This window comes from Xenopus laevis, chromosome 7S (genome assembly GCF_017654675.1).
Source record: "Xenopus laevis strain J_2021 chromosome 7S, Xenopus_laevis_v10.1, whole genome shotgun sequence".
Lineage (NCBI taxonomy): Eukaryota > Metazoa > Chordata > Amphibia > Anura > Pipidae > Xenopus > Xenopus laevis.
The window spans coordinates 5161027-5183254 of NC_054384.1; the positions used below are offsets into that span (position 1 = coordinate 5161027).

The window sequence follows — 22228 nt, forward strand, 5'->3', positions numbered from 1 at the left end:
CAAAATAGTGTGAGGAGGACATTCCATTTCAGAAGTTGTATTCACTGGCATTACCTAATACTGATATAAAATAAATTTTGATTTGAAATATTTTATTTGGTTTTCACAATAAACCATAAAAATCAATGTAATAACAAATAGTATGCAGAATAAGAAGATTAATTCAATGACATATTATACAGAATGTATAATTTACAATGAAGTAATATGTAAAATAAAATAGAAACTAACAAGAACTAACTAAGCCAGTGGACGCATAGACATTCTTAAAAGAAAAAGAAGAAAAAGAAAAAGCCCATTGTCTTGGGAATGTCAGATAACCCCCCCTATGAACATTTTACAATTGAAGAAATTGAGATATTTGACTTCTGGTATTGGAGTCACAGAACTCAAAGTAAGGAGACCATATAAGTCTAAATGATTCTTTGGAATTATTTCCTTTAGTTTTTACTAATAAAGCTTCCTGCCAACTAAGCTGGTTCATATAAGTCATTGTGTCTGTCAATGAGGGAGACTCATTTTGTAGCCAACAGTTAAATGAAGCCTTTCTGGAGGCAGCCAAAAATAAAATTGTCAATATTTTATTTTCTTGGGACTTAAATTATATATATTATATTAAAATTTATATATATATTAAAATTTGAAGAGAGCCTACTATCATCTAGAAGCAACAAAGCAAAACCTGGAGATAATTTTATTTTTATTTTCAGATTAATGTTTAGAAAACTGGTAACTTCCTTCCAAAATATATTGATCTTTGGACAAGTCCATAGATAGTGAAAAAGGGACACATTATACTCATCACACTTGGGACAGTATGATGCAGGACTAGAAAAGATACCTTAAGAAAAAATTTTTCCCATAGCCTAAGTGAACTAACTTAAAATGTTGTATCCTACAACTCTCTGCCAAAATGAATTTATTGTTATTACAAATAGACTTCACCAAATCTGAAGGGGATATTTGACATTGTAGAAACTCAGCCCATTTGTTGGACACTTTAAGTAATGGGTGTGGATCTGACCCATAATCATTCCAGAATTTTTTAGATATAGAGTTAATAGAAATCAAAGAAGGAATCTCCAAAAACTCTCTCAAATCTTCAGCTAGCCTATGATCTGACAAAACAATGTTTCTATTATTACTCAACAAAGAAAGACCACATTGACAAGCTAAGTAATAATATCTATCAGATTCAAGAAGCCTGTAGTCTTTTTTGAGTCTTGACCAAGATAACAGAGTCTCATTGGGTGGATCTAATAAATCTTTTACTAAGACTAATCATTTTTTCTTCAAAGAAAATAAAAAGGACTCAGACTTTTGAAAATCTGAGGGTTTAAGTAAGAGTTTAGCCGGCATAAAAGGAGTTTCTGTATAACTGTAGCTATGTCGAGAGAATAAGTGTTTCCACACAAAAATAGAGTCCTGAAAAAGGGGATTCTTCTTAAAATTGCTAGGAATACTACCCCATTTACTATGTAAAACAGATGTAATATCAAAGTGAGGTTCATGAAAAATTTCAATTTCAGGATTTGTAAACTTATTACCTTGAGAGATCCACTCAATGAGATATCTAGTAAGGGCTGATAAATTGAAAGCTCAGAAATTAGGGAGATTTAAACCTCCAAGTTTAACTGGAGCTCTCAACTTATGGAGAGCAATCTTTGCTTTTTTTACCATTCCATATAAACTTGATAAGAGCAGAATCAAGTTTCTTGATATCAGAATGTTTTATGAGCAAAGGGAGATTAATTAATGGGTATATCAGCATGGGGAATATCAATGATTTAAAAAATATCACTCGTCCCTTAAGATTAAGGGGAGCATTGGCCCATTTTTCACACATGGAGGAAACTTTATGACAAGCAGGAAGAATATTTAATGAATACGAATTATTTAAATCTGAAGGAATTATTAATCCTAAATATTTAATCTGATTTTTGGGGTATTTCAGGTGAAAAAGAACCATATATGTTTATCACTTCAGATTTATTCAGATTAACCTTATAATCAGAAAAAGACTGGAAATGTTGCAGTAAGTCAAAAACAATCTTAAATGAAGACTCTGGGTTTCTTAAAATCAGCAACAAATCATCTGCGAAGACTAAAACCTTGAGTTGTTTATTATTGATAGTAATTCCCTTAATCAAGGGCAGCCTTGTCTCGTACCCTTAAATATTTCAAAGAGTGATGGGACTTTTATAGAGGCATTCGATATATTGGTAAAATGGGCCCGTGATACCAAATTTTTGAAGGCACATAAATAAATGTTTCCATGTTGTATTATCAAATGCCTTCTCAGCATCATTATTAAGAATAGAACTGGGAATTTTATGCTTTTTGACAAAAACATAAAATAGGGATCAAAGCCCTAATATTTTTATCTCCAGATCTGTTTTTAATAAAGCCATTTTGGGTTTCTGAAATTACGGAGGGAAGAATTAAAGAGAGCCTATCAGCAAGAACCTTAGATAGCATCTTGATATCTTGATTTAATAAAGAAATTGGTCTATTGTAAGAGGGTAGAGATAAGTCTTTGTCCTTTTTTGGGATAACTCGAGAGTTCACTAGAGGGTAAACGTTTGATATAAAATAAATTTAATTTTTTGCATTGTTCTTATAAAAGAAGATTTAAATTCTCTATTTTTTAGTGTATAAATCAGAGGATTTAGCACAGGGCCCAGGACAATGTACAACAGTGAAAAATACTTGTCCCTTTCCGGGGAATAACTTTTTGATGGTCTCACATACAAGCAAATAATTGTCACATAAAGGGTTATCACACAGGTCAGGTGAGAAGCACAGGTAGAAAAGGCTTTTTGTCTCCCCTCTGAGGATCGGATTTTCAGTATAGCAGAGATGATAAATATGTATGAGATCAGAGTAAGGAGGAAGGAATTGAAAGTGAGCAATGTCCCTTCAATGTACATTAAAAGTTCCACAATAAAAGTGCTACTGCAGGAAAGTGTTAGCAATGGTGTGACATCACAGAAAAAATGGTCAATAAGATGGGAAGCACAATATGACAGTTTAGATATAGGGATAACTATGCTGACAGGGTCAAGAAAACCAACAATAAATGCTGCAGTTATGAGCCAAGCACAGTGTTTCCTGCTCATTCGGATATTGTAATGAAGGGGATCACAGATGGCAACATAACGATCATATGACATGGCCGTCAGGAGAAAGTATTCACTGGAAGCCAAGATCATGAAAACATACATTTGAGTCATACACCCCAAGAATGAGATGGTATTTTGTTGGGTGAAAAGAATATTTAGCAAATTAGGTAAAATAGTTGAGGTGAAAGAAATGTCTATTATTGAAAGGATCTGCAAGAATATGTACATGGGGGTGTGTAAGTGAGGATTCCATGAAATGGCTAAGAATGTGATGACATTTCCCAGCAGAATGAAGAGATAGATTATAAGAATTAGCACAAAAAAAGAGATCTGGAGTTCGGAAATATCAGAGAACCCTTGGATGATGAATCCAGAAACATTTCCTTTAATTTCTGTGGCCATTTTCCAAGTCTACTTTGATGTGTAAGAAAGCAAACTGTCCATTAAAATTTCTTCACTGAAAGGTTGCCTTCATATACTATTAGACCTTGATAGTAGCCCTACTGGTCCTGTTATAGGCACGGCTATGGCCATGAAAAGCACAGGGTGTTAGTCTATTATAATACATGTGCACAATGTTTTAATATATACAAATAAAAAAATTAGAGGTTTGAATGTTGTGTGTTAAACGTTTGGTAGAGCTGCAACCATAGGAATTCATAATTGACATAGTTCTCTGATGTCATTTCTTTTCTTTTCCCAGTCCACAAACATACAGTAGATCTTGTTTTTAATGGCAGAAATACAATATTCCTATTAGTTTATAGAACATTATCATTTTACCTCCATTCTATTTCACAGTTGGTAAGTGAATATGACAATATTTGAAATTATCGGATATTTCTGGAAGATTCTGCTTATAAAACCTGGTGCTCATGACAGGGTGAAACAGCAAAATCATCTAGTTTGTCTATGAAGGTTTTCATTCATCCAGGTCATGGTATAACTAGTAGAAGTAAATCTAGCACAACTGGAGTTGGGGAGTCATTATTGAAGACGTTTTACTACTTACATTTGAATCTGAAAAAAGTCTGACGTCTATAGGAGCTCGACTTCTTTTACTTGCCAAAGTTTGTATTAAAGTTTTAAATGGTTTTTACACTTCATAAATCTCATATTTTGGGAGTTTTAGAGAAATGATAAAAAAGATACATTTTTAGGAAACAAACTCGATGCATGATGAAATAATTCTAGCAAATCACCCCCTTAAAATCACTCCAAAACTTAATTCTATTGCTTTTGGAGATAATTAACTTTTTATATTAATACTATTTTCAATAATGTAGGAGTGAGTTTTTGTTATCCCTGTACAATGAAACAATATTCTCTCTATCACTGATATCAATTTGTTATACAGTGATACCTCTCCCCTTCTTTCTTCCCCTTCTTTCTTACTGTGCCTCTTCCCGCTTGTATGAAAATGAATAAAAGAAAGATGTAAAAAATATTATTTTAAATAATTTTTATTTAAATAAGTTTTTTATTAATTTATCAAAGGTCGAGGTGAATTTTTGAATTAAAAAAAACTCCGATTTTGAGCTGTTTTTGTGTACCTCGACAAGGGAATAGTCCAAATTCGATCTGAATTAGAAAAAAATTCGAAAATTCTAATGTTGAAATTTATCATGTACTGTCTCTTTAAAGATTTGATATCGACCATTCGCCAGTGAAGAAGCAAACAAAACAATTGTATAAAAAAATGCAAAGATATTGTGAGTAACAAATTAAAAGTCTAATAATTGAAAATTGTACCTTCAGACTTCTGTTTTTTGTTTCTATTATGTCTGTTATATTAAAGAAAAATATGACTTTCTATTATTATGTTTATCTTTCAGTTCTTGATTTTTTCCCCAAATCTATTTTTCACTTCCAGACAAGAAAAATCAAGGCAAACAATGTTTTAAGAACTCCCTGTGAACTCCATTACTTACCTGTATTCTCACATTTTGATGCTCCTATCAAAGGCAGATATGTTTTATCATGTAAATATATAAATAATCAGAGATTTGTTTGTCTCAGTCTGAGGAGTAGAAGTTCCTTCCATGCAGAGGCACAGAGTCCGACAGTCTCCATAGGAAGCCACTTTATATAACCAGTGTGACTAAGGGAATTCTTCAGAGAATACACAATAATTATTTCTTTTTATCAACATGTATGCATAAAGTGCTGTATAAAAAATGTATAAAAATGTTCCACAGATAATTCTGCTAATAAACAGGTTTTTGTTATACTAATTGATACACAACATGCCTTTCCACCAAGAGGCAGAAATGTTTTCACAGAAAATACAAAACCAGTGGCATAACCAGGTACCAGTGAGCCCCCCACTACCAGCTCCCCCAGCACTTACTTCGGGGTAATTGGAAAATTGTGCGGCAAAAATGTTTTTATCACGCCCCTTTTTATGGCCACACCCCCTACTTACAATTTTACAAAATTTGTCAGGTTATGGGAAGTTTGGACACATTTCTTCAAATAAGCTGCAAGTCACAGTTCCCCAAGAGTCCGGTTTACCTTAAATAGTTAAAATAGTTTCTTATCTTAAATTGCTACAAATGTATCTAACTGTGCCTGCCACCTATTTGTAAATGACACTGTTTACACTCAAATAATTCACTCTACAATATAAAATTTCATTCCTGAACCAGCAAGTATATTTTTTAGTTGTAATATTGCTGTGTAGATGCATCTCAGGTCAATGTGTCTCAGTGGGACCTGGATTTTACTATTGAGTGCTGTACTTAGATCTACCAGGCAGCTGTTATCTTGTGTTAGGGAGCTGTTATCTGGTTACCTTCCCATTGTTCTGTTGTTAGGCTGCTTGGGGGGAGGGGGTGATATCACTCTAACTTACGGTACAGCAGTAAAGAGTGACTGAACAGAGCACAAGTCATATGACTGGGGGCAGCTGAGAAACTGACATTATGTCTAGCCCATGTCAGATTTTAAAATTGAATATAAAAAAATCTGTTTGAGAAATGGATTTCAGTTCAGAATTCTGCTGGAGCAGCACTATTAACTGATGCGTTTTGATTTTTTTCTCATGACAGTATCCCTTTAACTTTGTACAAAAACAGCATCACCTTCACTCTTTTCATTGTTTGACTTGAGCTCTTAACCATGTTGGAGGACCAGCTGGAGGACCTTCGGCAGCCTTCCAAACAGATCATCTATCTTTTTTGGTGTTTATCTTCTCTTATGTTGTTATATATTTCAATGAGGTTTAAGATTTGAGCAGGGTTGTACTGGGCCAGCGGAACACTGGGAAAAAACCTGGCGGGCCCTCAGCCCTCATGGGCCCCACTGGCTACCAGAGCCGCTTCCTTCCTGGCATGAATCAGAAAGAAAGTACGCAAGTGGGGTAAGGGGGACAAAGTGGGATTTGCCCCAGGGAGGCCCTTGGGGGGGGTTGGCCCTGATGTGGCAGTGACGGTTGGCCACACCCCTTGAGGAGTAAAAATGGTCCAATAGGATCAGTGCAGCTCCCATTGTCTTCTATAGGAACTTGAAAACGTTAACCTGGCAAATTTTTGTATTAAAGTTTTGTGTGGTTTCAACACTTACTAAATATCACATATTTGGGGGTTTATTTATCAAAATCCCAATTTATCTGGTTATTTACATTAAAAAAGTCTAACCAAACTAGATTCCTGACTTATTTATTATTCATCTGAATCGGATCAGGGAAAAACTCGATAAAATCGAGCGAAAATCCAAATTGTACAATTTTTTTTCCCGAATCGCTCAATTTTTTCTGGCTTTTTTCCAGGTTTTGTCAGATTTTTGGGCTAATTCCAGTGCAGACCACAGAAACGTACAAATAGCAAAGGGACCTCTCCCACTGATGTATATACAACCTTGGCAGGTCTGAGAAGCCGGATTTTCGGATTCTGACCATCCTCGGGCTATAATAAATCTTGAAATATTAGAGTTTGTTTCCACTAAAAATTCGGATTTTATAGGAATTTTTTTTTCGAGTTTTGGGCATTCAGAATATAATAAATAATCCCCTTGGTGTTGGCTTACATTTAAAAAAAAATTGCACTATATGTACTGTAAAATTTGTATAGACAACTTTTTCACTACATACTGTAGTGTAGGCTTCTTGACTACAGCTCTCAGTAAACTTAGATGGTCCATTAGAATACTTGGATTCAAATACAGAAATACAGTAAATAATGATGCAAAATCCCACTTTGTAAATCTGTACTACAGAACTTAATTTCCTACTGAAAATAACCAGTAGCAAGAATATTCTTACAGAAACTACTATACATATCACTTCTGATACTGCTGTACAACTTTGTGTTGAAGAATCAAAATCAATTCTGAGGTTTTTGTCAACACTATAAAACCCTTAATCCACACTTTATTCTGGAAACCTATTTTTAATTTTTTGTTAAAAACAAAAGCACTCTGTTACAATTCTTACAAATCCCAGCTTTTATATTGAGAAGTTGTTTCTGGATAAAATTTGCCTTCCTTAAATATGACTTTCTTAAGAAGGGAAGAGATGTCATTTCTGACACAGGAAATTACATTTGAAAAATAAAATAACTACAAACAAATATATATAAAAAAGTTTTAATTTGCCGCGTGTAACATAAGCCATTACACATAAATAAAATCAAAATGCAATAGTGACTGTGAAGATCAAACTACGATGCATTACATGCAGTTAAATCATTTTATTGAATGCTAGTCTGATGTTCCTGCGGTTGGGAAACATTATTCTTCCATTCTGTGACGCAGAATCTGTAGGTTTCTTTAGGACCTTTCCCAATTTATATCATAAGTGTTATAGAGAATATAGGACTATTCTTCTACCCATAGACCTCAATGTATTTTGCACAAAAAAAGTTACAGTGAAAAAAAACGTCCATTGACATTAATATTTTTGTGAATTTTCCAGTGGTTCAGCAAATATTCATGCAAAGGGAATCGGGCAGATTTGCTCATCACTATAGGGGTCATCCAATGTTTTTTTTACACTTGCTTTTAGGTGTGGAGACCTCAGTACATGAGTTTTCTGCTTGGGAGAGAGAAGAAATCTGTAGTATTTGGCATAATTCACCCAGTCATTGACATTTGGTTTATCAATTTTTCAGGATATACAGAACACGGCTAAGACAGGTTGGGATAATAGTACATGTGATTTTCCTTCTTTGGTTTATCCAGTTTGCATTTCTGTAGCGTATAACATTATAGGTTATGTAAAAACAATATTTCAGCATACATATATGTAATGAATATTTGTTTCTTCTCTGTTTGTAAACTCTTCTCCTTTACAAATATTGTTCCTTGACTTTTAATATGAGATACCTCTTGATCATAGGGCTCTGTGGATTGTCTCTAGTGTGTGAAAGGGGGTTTCTGTCATGTCTGAATGCTCGTGAATGTCCAGCAGGTTGAAGCCCATAGATTGGGTAACCCAGATATTGTAACACCTGTTAACTGCAGAATTAACAGCAGAAGCCATGGTAAAGAGAACAAGGTTTAATGGTTAGAATGTAAGCAACAACAAAGAGGAAAAACTGAAAAAGCAAACTGAAAAAGCAAAGTCCAGATACAGGCCTGGGTAGAGACAGAAAACTGAGCAATATCCAGTAACGGTTTGAGAAGGTCATGGCTGTTGGAAGACTAGCTATGTCCGAAAGGCAGGCAAGGTCAGTGACAGGCTCAAGTAACAGGCCAAAGGTCAAGTAACCGGCCGAAGGTCAAACAAGGGAATCCACAGAAGATGGGTATTTGGAACCAGGTGGGAAGAGGAGGACATGGAATCAGGCAAGGGACACAGGAATCAGGAACCGGGAATAACAGAAGTCGTGGGAAGTCAGAGGCTAGATTCGGCTCAGGAGCTCATGATCAAGCCAAGAGCAGTGGTCAGGGACAGGTTTATAAAGGGTCCTGATTACAGGATTGAGAACACATGGGACTAATGAGGTGGGTGAAGACAAGGGAGAAGACAGAAAATACAATGAAGACTTATAGGTAGGAGGACTGGTCAGGAGCGACTATGAGAGCCTCCGGTGGCTCAACCGGAAAGTGCATAGTCCCAGGAAAACACATGCCAGAGTTCAAATACCCTAGAGTCCTGACAGTTTCCAAGGTATTTGATTAAAAAGGTGCACCAATGTGTCACAAAAAATGCTACTTTCTAGAAAGTCATTGTCCCCTATTATCTAGTCACTTTTGCAGTTTGTATATAATTTTGGCTTGATGGGTGTTTACTACAACCAAGGCCTCTGCATTGTTCTCTACCAATTTGTTTCATTGTCAGCAACTTCAAAATGTGTGGAAGAGATTTCTGACTTTATTCTATCTTCTTCCTCTTTTAAAGTAGCTTTAAACTGGCCAATCATATCAGCAAAGTCTAACTTAAAGTCTAACTTAAACTATAAGGATTTTAGATATGTTAGGTTAATGTTTTTTGGAGTCACAGATTTGTTATCTAATTCCTCTACAGACCTTTGTGCCCATCTTGGTGGCATTTTGTGTCCTAGTTGTCCCTGTTCTAGATTAGTTAGACCAAAACGCTTCAGAAGTGGGTATGAGTCAGATTGTCTGTGTGTTTTCCCCTCTACATTTCTTGAGTCTATATTTCACTAGTGTCGGACTGGCCCACCAGGATATCAGGAAAACTCCTGGTGGGCCCAGATGTCAGTGGCCCTTTTGCTTCTAACTATTTGCCTATTTCCCAGTCATTCCCTATTTCTTTATTGTAAAAAACGTACTGTATATACTCGAGTATAAGCTGTCCCGAGTAGAAGCCGAGGTACCTAATTTTACCTACAAAAACTGGGAAAACGTATTGACTCGAGTATAAGCCTAGACACAACTACAGCCTTGTCTCCCAGCAGCGCACATTCCACCAAAGCGACCCCCCCATCGATCAACCGAACTTCTTTGCAAAGTTGATGGTGACAGAGAATTGCCAAACAGATTACTGTGTGCATTGTCCCACTGTCCCACCACCATGTGCAGAGGGTGCTGTGTGATATTGCCATCACTGTTAATCCTTCATATAACCAACAGAGGGCACTGTGTGATATTGCAGTCACTGTTATTCTTTCACATAACCAACAGATGGCGCTGTGTGATATTGCAGTCACTGTTATTCTTTCATATAACCAAAAGAGGGCGCACTGTTATTCTTTCATGTAACCAACAGAGGGCACTCTGTGATATTGCAGTCTCTCCCCAAGCGAATTGTTGGTATAGGAATGATTAAAAGTGACTGCAATCTCAGCTACTGCCCATTGACTTGAGTATAAGCCGAGGTAGACTTTTTCAGCAGATTTTGGATGCTGAAAAACTCGGCTTATACTCGAGTATACACGGTAATGGAAGTATAAAGTATACAGTAGTAAGTAGATATAAAAGACTAGGAGAATAAAGAGGTTTAACGAGGAGAGGAGGAATAATAGTTTGGAAAGTGGGCCCACGGTCTAAGGTTGTCCGGTGGGCCCCTGGCATCCCAGTCCGACACTGAGTTTCCCTTTGTTTCCCAACACGATTTAACTCTGATCTGTATCAGGAACCACTAAGCTCAGTTATTGTGCGTTCAGAATTCTTGGTAGCTGCCCCCCCCTCACTGCTTAGCTAATTTTCTATACAAAAGTCTAAAGGTGTTCTTTTACTTTTACCTAATGATTATTTATAAATAATCACATAAAACCCGCTTCATCTTTCAGTTTCTCATTCAAATTTCTGCCTGGTTGCCAAGGTGGACCGAACCAGATAGCTTCTGAAATTCTCAACTGCAAAGCTAAAAGTGTTAAAACATTCAATAACCACAGAAAATAAAAAATACATCCAAATTGTCTCAGACTATCCCTGTCTACATCATTCTTAAGGTTAATTTAAACTGAGTTTAATGTTAAAAAGGAAAAAAGTTAACAAAATAGTGTGAGGAGGACATTCCATTTCAGAACTTTTATTCACTGGCCTTTACCTAATACTGATATAAAATAAATGTAATTCTTTGCCTTGTTCTTATAAAAGAAGATTTAAATTCTGTATTTTTTAGTGTATAAATCAGAGGATTTAGCACAGGGCCCAGGACAATGTACAGCAGTGAAAAATACTTGTTCCTTTCCAGAGAATAACTTTTTGTAGGTCTCATATACAAGCAAATAATTGTCACATAAAGGGTTATCACACAGGTCAGGTGAGAAGCACAGGTAGAAAAGGCTTTTTGTTGTCCCTCTGAGGATTGGATTTTCAGGATAGCAGAGATGATAAATATGTATGAGGTCAGAGTAAGGAGGAAGGAATTGAAAGTCAGCAATGTCCCTTCGATGTAGATTAAAAGTTCCACACTAAAAGTGCTGCTGCAGGAAAGTTTTAGCAATGGTGTGACATCACAGAAAAAATGGTTAATAAGATGGGAAGCACAATATGACAGTTTAGATATAAGGATAACTATGCTGAAAGGGTCAACAAAACCAACAGTGAATGCTGCAATTATAAGCCAAGCACAATGTTTCCGGCTCATTCGGGTAATGTAATGAAGGGAATCACAGATGGCAACATAACGATCATATGACATGGCCGTCAGGAGAAAGTATTCACTGTTAGCCAAGGCCACAAAAACATACATTTGAGTCATACACCCCAAGAATGAAATGTTATTTTGTTGAGTGAGAAGAATATGTAGCAAATTAGGTAAAATAGTTGAGGTGAAAGAAATGTCTATGATTGAAAGGTTCTGCAAGAATATGTACATGGGGGTGTGTAAGTGAGGATTCCATGAAATGACTAAGAATATGATGAGATTTCCCATCAGAATGATGAGATAGATTATAAGGATTAGCACAAAAAGAGAGATCTGGAATTTGGAACTATCAGAGAACCCTTGGATGATGAATCCAGAAACATTTCCTTTAATTTCTGTGGCCATTTTCCAAGTCTACTTTGATGTGTATGAAAGCAAACTAAAGTAGTACAGTATAAATGTATACAATGTGTATACCCATTAATGTTTCTTCATTGAAATGTTACCTTCATATACTATTAGACCTTGATAGTAGCCCTACTGATTCTGTTAGAGGCACGGCCATGGGTTCTGTTTCTGAGCCTTATCCAGTTTGTCACATATCTCAGTTGAATATATTAATGTTTTTAGAACATTCCAACCAATGGGAACTTTACTGAAGATGAAAAACAGAAAGTGTTAGTCTATTGTGATACTATATATGGCAACATTTTGTGAGAATGAATATAATCTGTTACATGTGCACAATGTTTAAAGATGTGCAAAAATAAATAAATAAGAGGTTTGATTATTATCTTGATTTTTAATATAAATTTATAACTAGACCCTATTTTAAGTAATGACTTTATACCATACCAATTACAGGTATAGGACCTGTTATTCAGAATGCTCTGGACCTGGGGTATCTGGATAACAGATCTTTCTGTAATTTGGATCTTTATACCTTAAGTCTACTAGAAAATCATGTAAACATTAAATAAACTCAGTAGGATTGTTTTGCCACCAATATGGATTCATGCAGTTTATTTACCATCAAGTACAAGCTACTGTTTTATTATTACAGAGAAAAAGGAAATCATTTTAGAAAATGAATGGACTTTATGGGAGACGGCCATTCCATACTTTTGAGCTTTCTGTATAATAGGTTTACAGGATCCCAGACCTTTTTCTGCTGCCAGGCTGACATTTCAATTTCAGTGAAGAAGAAAACAAAACAATTGTATAAAAAAATGCAAAGAAATTGTGAGCAACAAATTTGAAGAATACTCATTGAAAATTGTACCTTCAGACTTCTGTTTTTTGTTTCTATTAAGTCTGTTATATTAAAGAAAAATATGACTTTCTATTATTATGAATCTTTCAGTTCTTTATTTTTTACCCAAATCTATTTTCACTTCCAGACAAGAAAAATCAAGGCAAACAATGTTTTATGAACTCCCTGTGAACTCCATTACTTACCTACATTCTCACCTTTTGATGCTCCTATCAAAGGCAGATTTGTTTTATCATGTAAATATATAATATATATAATCAGTCTTGTTTGTCTCAGTCTGAGGAGTAGAAGTTCCTTCCATGCAGTGACACAGAGTCTGACAGTCTCCATAGGAAGCCACTTTATATAACCAGTGTGACTAAGGGAATTCTTCAGAGAATACACAATAATTATTTCTTTTTATCAACATGTATACATAAAGTGCTGTATAAAAAATGTATAAAAATGCTCCACAGAAAAGAATTCTGCTAGTGAACAGGTTTTTGTTATACTAATTGTTACACAACATGCCTTTCCACCAAGAGGCAGAAATGTTTTCACAGAAAACACAAAACCAGTGGCATAACCAGGTACCAGTGAGCCCCCCACTACCAGCTCCCCCACCACTTACTTCGGGGTATTTGGAAAATTGTGCGGCAAAAATGTTTTTATCATGGCCATTTTATGGCCTCACTCCCACTTACACTTTTACAAAATTTGGCAGGTTATGGAAAGTTTGAACACATTTCTTCAAATAAGCTGCAAGTCACAGTTCCCCAAGAGTCCGGTTTATCTTAAATAGTTAAAATAGTTTCTCTGCTTATCTTAAATTGCTACAAATGTATCTAACTGTGCCTGCCACCTATTTGTAAATGACACTGTTTACACTCAAATAATTCACTCTACAATATAAAATTTCATTCCTGATCCAACAAGTGTATTTATTTAGTTGTAATATTGGTGTGTAGGTGCATCTCAAGTCATTTTGCCTGGTCATGTGATTTCAGAAAGAGCCAGCACTTTAGGGTGGAACTGCTTTCTGGCAGGCTGTTGTTTCTCCTACTCAATGTAACTGAATGTGTCTCAGTGAGACCTGGATTTTACTATTGAGTGCTGTTCTTAGATCTACCAGGCAGCTGTTATCTTGTGAAATGGAGCTGCTATCTGGTTACCTTCCCATTGTTCTGTTGTTAGGCTGCTTGGGGGGAGGGGGGTGATATCACTCCAACTTACGGTACAGCACAAGTCACATGACTGGGGGCAGCTGAGAAACTGACAATATGTCTAGCCCATGTCAGATTTTAAAATTGAATATAAAAAAATCTGAGAAATGGATTTCAGTGCAGAATTCTGCTGGAGCAGCACTATTAACTGATGTGTTTTGATTTTTTTCCCAAGACAGTATCCCTTTAACTTTGTACAAAAACAACCTCACCTTCACTCTTTTCTTTTTTCACCCTTTTACATTGTTTGACTTGAGCTCTCAACCATGTCCTCTATATCATCGTATAGTGTACATCACACCAGCTGGAGGACCTTCCAGAAAAAAATTTGTCAGATTTTCGTGCTAATTCCAGTGCAGACCACAGAAACGTACAAATAGCAAAGGGACCTCTCCCACTGATTTATATACAACCTTGGCAGGTCTGAGACCAGCCTCAGGCTATAATCAATCTCGAAATATTAGAGTTTGTTTCCACTAAAAATTCGGATTTTATAGTAAAATGTTTCGAGTTTTGGGCATTCAGACCTTAATAAATAATCCCCTTGGTGTTGGCTTAAATTTAAAAAAACTATTGCACTATATGTACTGTAAAATTTGTATAGACAACTTTTTCACTACATACTGTAGTGTAGGCTTCTTGACTACAGGTCTCAGTAAACTTAGATGGTCCATTAGAATACTTGGATTCAAATACAGAAATACAGTAAATAATGATGCAAAATTAAATCACACTTTGTAAGTCTGTACTACAGAACATAATTTCCTACTGAAAATAACGAGTAGCAAGAATATTCTTTCAGAAACTACTATACTGTACATATCACTTCTGATACTGTTATACAACTTTGTGTTGAAGAATCAAAATCAATTCTGAGACTTCTGTCATTGCTATAAAAGCCTAAAACTAGTGATGGGCGAATTTGCGCCGTTTCGCTTCGACGAAAAATTTGCGAATTTCGCGCGAAATTCGCGAAACGGCGAAGAAATTGTGAAACGGCGCCGGCGTCTTGTTTTTGACGCCGGCGCCCATTGTTTTTTCTGCGAATTTTTGTGGGCGTTTCGCGAATTTATTCGCTGGCGGCGAATCGCACAAATTCGCCGCAAATTCGCGCCTGGCGAATAAATTTGCCCATCACTACCTAAAACCACACGTTATTGTTTCCTTTTCCAAAGCACACAAGTAGTTCTGTTAAAAACCTATGGATTATGTTACAATTTTTAGAGATCCCAGCTTTTCTATTGAGAACTTGTTTCTGGATCAAATTTTTAAATCTTAAAAATTACTTTTTTAAGAAGGGAAGAGGTGTCATTTCTGACACAGGAAATCACATTTGAAAAATAACCACAAACATATCTATAAAAAGTTTTAATTTGGCATGTAACATAAGCCATTACACATAAATGAAAGCAAAACACAATAGTGACTGTCAAGATCAAACCACGATGCATAACATGCAATTTAATAATTTTATACTCATGGTATTAAATAGATGAATAATAGTTATTCTTCCATGCTGTGATGCTGAGATAGTTGATTGAAAAGTTGCACCAATGCATGACAAAAATTGCTACTTTCTGGTAGTTCTAGAAGGCCTTTTGTGCGGATGTTGCATCATTGTCCCCTATTGTCTAGTTCATCTAGACACTTTTGCAGTTTGTATATAATTTTGGCTTGATGGGTGTTTACTGCAACCAAGGCCTCTGCATTGTTCTCTACCAGTTTGTTTCATTGTCATCAACTTCAAAATGGGTGGAAGTGATTTCTTTATACTGGCGTCTTCCTTTTTTATAAGGATTTGAGATATGTTAGGTTAATGATTTTTGGAGCCACAGATTTGTTATCCAATTTCTCTTCACTGTCTTGGTAGAATTTTGTGTCCTAGTTGTCCCTGCTCTAGATTAATTAGACCAAAACAATTGCTTCAGAAGTGGGTGTGAGTCAGATTGTCTGTGTGTTTCCCCTCTATTTTGCTTGAGTCTTTAGTTTCACTGTGTTTCCCCCATGATTTAACTCTGATCTGTATCAGAACAACTAAGCTCAGTTATTGTGAGTTCAGAATATTCGATAGCCACCCAACCCCCACGAACTGATTTACAAATTTTCTATATAAAAGTCTAAACGTGTTCTTTTTACTTTCTTTTTATTTATAAATAATCACATAAAACCCGGTTCATCTTTCAGTTTCTCATTCAAATTTCTGCCTGGTTGCCAATATGAATTAAACCAGATAGCTGCTGAAATTCTCAACTGAAAAACTACTGAGTGTTTAATAATTCAATAACCACAAAACATAAAAAATACCTTTTTTAAAAAGTCCAAATTGTCTCAGACTAACCCTGTGTATGGTTAATTTAAATAGACTTTAAAAGGAAAAAGTTAACAAAATAGTGTGAGGAGGACATTCCATTTCAGAAGTTTTATTCACTGGCATTACCTAATACTGATATAAAATAAATGTAATTCTTTGCCTTGTTCTTATAAAAGAAGATTTAAATTCTCTATTTTTTAGTGTATAAATCAGAGGATTTAGCACAGGGCCCAGGACAATGTACAACAGTGAAAAATACTTGTCCCTTTCCGGGGAATAACTTGTTGTGGGTCTCACATACAAGCAAATAATTGTCATATAAAGGGTTATCACACAGGTCAGGTGAGAAGCACAGGTAGAAAAGGCTTTTTGTCTCCCCTCTGAGGATTGGATTTTCAGGATAGCAGAGATGATAAATAAGTATGAGATCAGAGTAAGGAGGAAGGAATTGAAAGTCAGCAATGTCTCTTCAATGTACATTAAAAGTTCCACAATAAAAGTGCTGCTGCAGGAAAGTTTTAGCAATGGTGTGACATCACAGAAAAAATGGTTAATAACATGGGAAGCACAATATGACAGTTTAGATATAAGGATAACTATGCTGACAGGGTCAACAAAACCAAAAGTGAATGTGGCTGTTATAAGCCAAACACAATGTTTCCTGCTCATTCGGGTAATGTAATGAAGGGGATCACAGATGGCAACATAACGATCATAAGACATGGCCATCAGGAGAAAGTATTCACAGCCAGCCAAGGATGTATAAACATACAGTTGAGTCATACACCCCAAGAATGAAATGTTATTTTGTTGGTTGAAAAAAATATGTAGCAAATTAGGTAAAATAGTTGAGGTGAAAGAAATGTCTATGATTGAAAGGTTCTGCAAGAATATGTACATGGGGGTGTGTAAGTGAGGATCACATGAAATGACTAAGAATGTGATGAGATTTCCCAGCAGAATGAAGAGATAGATTATAAGAATTAGCACAAAAAAAGAGATCTGGAGCTTGGAAATATCAGAGAACCCTTGGATGATGAATCCAGAAACATTTCCTTTAATTTCTGTGGCCATTTTGCAAGTCTACTTTGATGTATATTTAAAGCAAACTAAAGTAGTACAGTTTAAAATATTCTATACATTGATTATACCCATTAAAATTTATTCACTGAAAGGTTACCTTCATATACTTTTAGACCTTGATAGTAGCCCTACTGATCCTGTTATAGGCACGGCCATGGCTTCTGTTTCTGTGCTCAGATCCTCAGAACAAAGGAGGTTTATCCAGTTTGTCACATATCTCAGTTGAATATATTAAGGTTTTTAGAACTTTCCAACCCATGGGAACTTGAAGATGAAGAATTAAAGATGAAAAGCACAGGGTGTTAGTCTATTATAATACATGTGCACAATGTTTTAATATATACAAATAAAAAAATTAGAGGTTTGAATGTTGCGTGTTAAACCTTTGGTAGAGCTGCAACCATAGGAATTCATAATTGACATAGTTCTCTGATGTAATTTCTCTTCTTTTCCCAGTCCACAAACATACAGTAGATCTTGTTTTTAATGGCAGAAATACAATATTCCTATTAGTTTATAGAACATTATCATTTTACCTCCATTCTATTTCACAGTTGGTAAGTGAATATGACAATATTTGATAATATCGGATATTTATGGAAGATTCTGTTTATAAAACCTGGTGCTCATGACAGGATGGAACAGCAAAATCATCTAGTTTGTCTATGAAGGTTTTCATTCATCCAGGTCATGGTATAACTAGTAGAAGTAAATATAGCATAACTGGAGTTGGTGAGTCATTATTGACTACTTACATTTGAATCTGAAAAAAGTCTGACGTCTATAAGAGCTCGACTTCTTTTATTTGCCAAAGTTTGTATCAAAGTTTTAAATGGTTTTTTTACTTCATAAATCTCAAATTTTGGGAGTTTTAGAGAAATAATAAAAAAGATACATTTTTAGGAAACAAATTCGATGCATGATGAAATAATTCTAGCAAATCACCCCCTTAGAGTCACTCCAAAACTTAATTCTATTGCTTTTGGAGATAATTAACTTTTTATATTAATACTATTTTCAATGATGTAGGAGTGACTTTTTGTTATCCCTGTACAATGAAACAATATTCTCTCTATCACTGATATCAATTTGTTATACAGTGATACCTCTCCCCTTCTTTCTTCCCCTTCTTTCTTACTGTGCCTCTTCCTTGCTTGTATGAAAATGAATAAAAGAAAGATGTAAAAAATATTATTTTAAATAAATTTTATTTAAATAAGTTTTTTATTAATTTATCAAAGGTCGAGGTGAATTTTTGAATTAAAAAAACCTCGAATTTCGAGCTGTTTTTGTGTACCTCGACAAGGGAATAGTCCAAATTCGATCTGAATTTGAAAAAAATTCGAATGTTGAAATTTATCATGTACTTTAAAGATTTGATATCGACCATTCGCCATCTAAAACCTGCAGAATTGCTGTTTAAGCCTAAGGGGGACCTCCTAGAACCTATTTGGAGTCAATTGGTGGACTTGGAAAAATCAAAGTTTTTTTTGGGAAAAACTTTGATTCGAATTCGCCGAATACAGAGCTATTTGATCAAAAACGAACCTATTCACCCCAAAAAAACCTTAATTTTGGTTGGCCCTTTTGAATTAAAATTTTTGAAGTTTTTCAAATTTGAAATTCGACCTTTGATAAATATGCCCCTAATAGTTTGATATCCTCCTTCTTTTACCCTTTAAACTGCAGTGCAGCCATAAATGTTATTTTTCCCCCTTGTATTATCTTGATTTTTAATATAAATTTATAACTAGACCCTATTTTAAGTAATGACTTTATAACATACCAATTACAGTTATGGGACCAGTTATTCAGAATGCTCTGGACCTGGGGTGTCTGGATAACAGATCTTTCAGTAGTTTGGATCTTTATACCTTAAGTCTACTAGAATATCATGTAAACATGAAATAACACCAGTAGGATTGTTTTGCCACCAAAATGGATTCATGCAGTTTATTTACCATCAAGTACAAGCTACTGTTGTATTGTTACAGAGAAAAAGGAAATCATTTTAAAAAATAGAATTTTCTGCATAGAATGGACTTTATGGGAGACGGCCATTCTATACTTTAGAGCTTTTTGGATAATAGGTTTACAGGATCCCAGACCTTTTTCTGCTGACATTTCAATTTCAGTGAAGAAGAAAACAAAACAATTGTATAAAAAAATGCAAAGATATTGTGAGTAACAAATTAAAAGTCTAATCATTGAAAATTGTACCTTCAGACTTCTGTTTTTTGTTTCTATTAAGTCTTTTATATTAAAGAAAAATATGACTTTCTATTATTATGTTTATCTTTCAGTTCTTTATTTTCTACCCAAATCTATTTTTCACTTCCAGACAAGAAAAATCAAGGCAAACAATGTTTTATGAACTCCCTGTGAACTCCATTACTTACCTGTATTCTCACATTTTGATGCTCCTATCAAAGGCAGATTTGTTTTATCATGTAAATATATAAATAATCAAAGATTTGTTTGTCTCAGTCTGAGGAGTAGAAGTTCCTTCCATGCAGTGGCAAGAGTCTGACAGTCTCCATAGAAAGCCACTTTATTTAACCAGTGTGACTAAGGGAATTCTTCAGAGAATACACAATAATTATTTCTTTTTATCAACATGTATACATAAAGTGCTGTATAAAAAATGTATAAAAATGCTCCACAGAAAATAATTCTACTAGTGAACAAGTTTTTGTTATACTAATTGCTACACAACATGCCTTTCCACCAAGAGGCAGAAATGTTTTCACAGAAAACACAAAACCAGTGGCATAGCCAGGTACCAGTGAGCCCCCCACTACCAGCTCCCCCACCACTTACTTCCGGGTAATTGAAAAATTGTGCGGCAAAAATAATTTAATCATGCCAATTTTATGGCCACACCCCCTACTTACAATTTTACAAAATTTGTCAGGTTATGAAAAGTTTGAACACATTTCTTCAAATAAGCTGCAAATCACAGTTCCCCAAAAGAGTCCGGTTTATCTTAAATAGTTAAAATAGTTTCTTTGCTTATCTTAAATTGCTACAAATGTATATAACTGTGCCTGCCACCTATTTGTAAATGACACTGTTTACACTCAAATAATTCACTCTACAATATAAAATTTCATTCCTGATCCAACAAGTGTATTTATTTAGTTGTAATATTGGTGTGTAGGTGCATCTCAGGTCATTTTGCCTGGTCATGTGCTTTCAGAAAAAGCCAGCACTTTAGGATGGAACTGCTTTCTGGCAGGCTGTTGTTTCTCCTACTCAATGTAACTGAATGTGTCTCAGTGGGACCTGGATTTTACTATTGAGTGCTGTTCTTAGGTCTACCAGGCAGCTGTTATCTTGTGTAATGGAGCTGCTATCTGGTTATCTTCCCATTGTTCTGTTGTTAGGTTGCTCGGGGGTAGGGGGTGATATCACTCCAACTTACGGTACAGCAGTAAAGAGTGACTGAAGAGAGCACAAGTCACATGACTGGGGGCAGCTGAGAAACTGACAATATGTCTAGCCCCCTGTCAGATTTTAAAATTGAATATAAAAAAATCTGTTTGCTCTTTTGAGAAATGGATTTCAGTGCAGAATTCTGCTGGAGCAGCACTATTAACTGATGCGTTTTGATTTTTTTGATATTTTTCCCATGACAGCATCCCTTTAACTTTGTACAAAAACACCTCACCTTCACTCTATTCTTTTTTCACCCTTTTACATTGTTTGACTTGAGCTCTTAACCATGTCCTCTATATCATTTTATAGTTTACATCACACCAGCTGGAGGATCTTCGCCAGCCTTCCAAACAGATCATCTATCTTTTTTAGTGTTTATCTTCTCTTATGTTGTTATATATTTCAATGAGGTTTAAGATTTGAGCAGGGTTGTGCTGGGCCAGCGGAACACCAGGAAAAAACCTGGCGGGCCCCCAGCCCTCATGGGCCCCACTGGCTACCAGAGCCGCTTCCTTCCTGGCACGAATCAGAAAGAAGGTAGGCGCATGGGGTAAGGGGAGACAAAGCGGGATTTGCCCCAGGGAGGCCCTTGGGGGGGTTGGCCCTGATGTGGCATCACCGCTTGGCCCACACCCCTCAAGGAGTAAAAATGGTCCAATAGGATCAGTGCAGCTCCCATTGTCTTCTATAGGACCTTGAAAACTTTTACCTGGCAAATTTTTGTATTAAAGTTTTGTGTGGTTTCAACACTTACTAAATATCACATATTTGGGGGTTTATTTATCAAAATCCCAATTTTTCTGGTTATTTACATTAAAAAAGTCTAACCAAACTAGAATCCTGACTTATTTATTATTCAATTGAATCGGATCGGGGAAAAACTCAATAAAATCAAGCGAAAATCCAAATTGTACAATTTTCTCATTTTTTTCCCGAATCGCTAGATTTTTTCTGGCTTTTTTCCAGAAAAAAACTAGTCAGATTTTTGGGCTAATTCCAATGCAGACCACAGAAACGTACAAATAGCAAAGGGACCTCTCACCCACTGATTTATATACAACCTTGGCAGGTCTGAGATGCCGGATTTTTTGGATTCTGACCATCCTTGGGCTATAATCAATCTAGAAATATTAGAGTTTGTTTCCACTAAAAATTCGGATTTTATTGTAAATTTTTTCGAGTTTTTGGCATTCAGACTTTAATAAATAATCCCCTTGGTGTTGGCTTACATTTAAAAAAAAATTGCACTATATGTATTGTAAAATTTGTAGAGGCAACTTTTTCACTACATACTGTAGTGTA

At 35.5% G+C, this 22228-nt stretch overlaps 3 protein-coding genes across 3 annotated transcripts; all 3 read right to left on the reverse strand.

The window, feature by feature from the left end:
• Positions 1-2498: 2498 nt before the first annotated feature.
• Positions 2499-3524, reverse strand: LOC108697156 (olfactory receptor 8H3). The gene has a single exon (XM_018227082.2). It carries the CDS (start codon positions 3522-3524, stop codon positions 2568-2570), a length of 957 nt encoding a protein of 318 aa, XP_018082571.1. The 3' UTR covers positions 2499-2567.
• Positions 3525-11076: 7552 nt separating this feature from the next.
• On the reverse strand, positions 11077-12064 carry LOC108697157 (olfactory receptor 8H1). The gene has a single exon (XM_018227083.2). The coding sequence runs from the start codon at positions 12022-12024 to the stop codon at positions 11077-11079; it is 948 nt and encodes a 315-aa protein (XP_018082572.1). The 5' UTR covers positions 12025-12064.
• A 4467-nt stretch (positions 12065-16531) lies between these two features.
• LOC108697158 (olfactory receptor 1019) lies at positions 16532-17128 on the reverse strand. Its single transcript, XM_018227084.1, has one exon. The coding sequence runs from the start codon at positions 17126-17128 to the stop codon at positions 16532-16534; it is 597 nt and encodes a 198-aa protein (XP_018082573.1).
• Positions 17129-22228: the final 5100 nt, after the last annotated feature.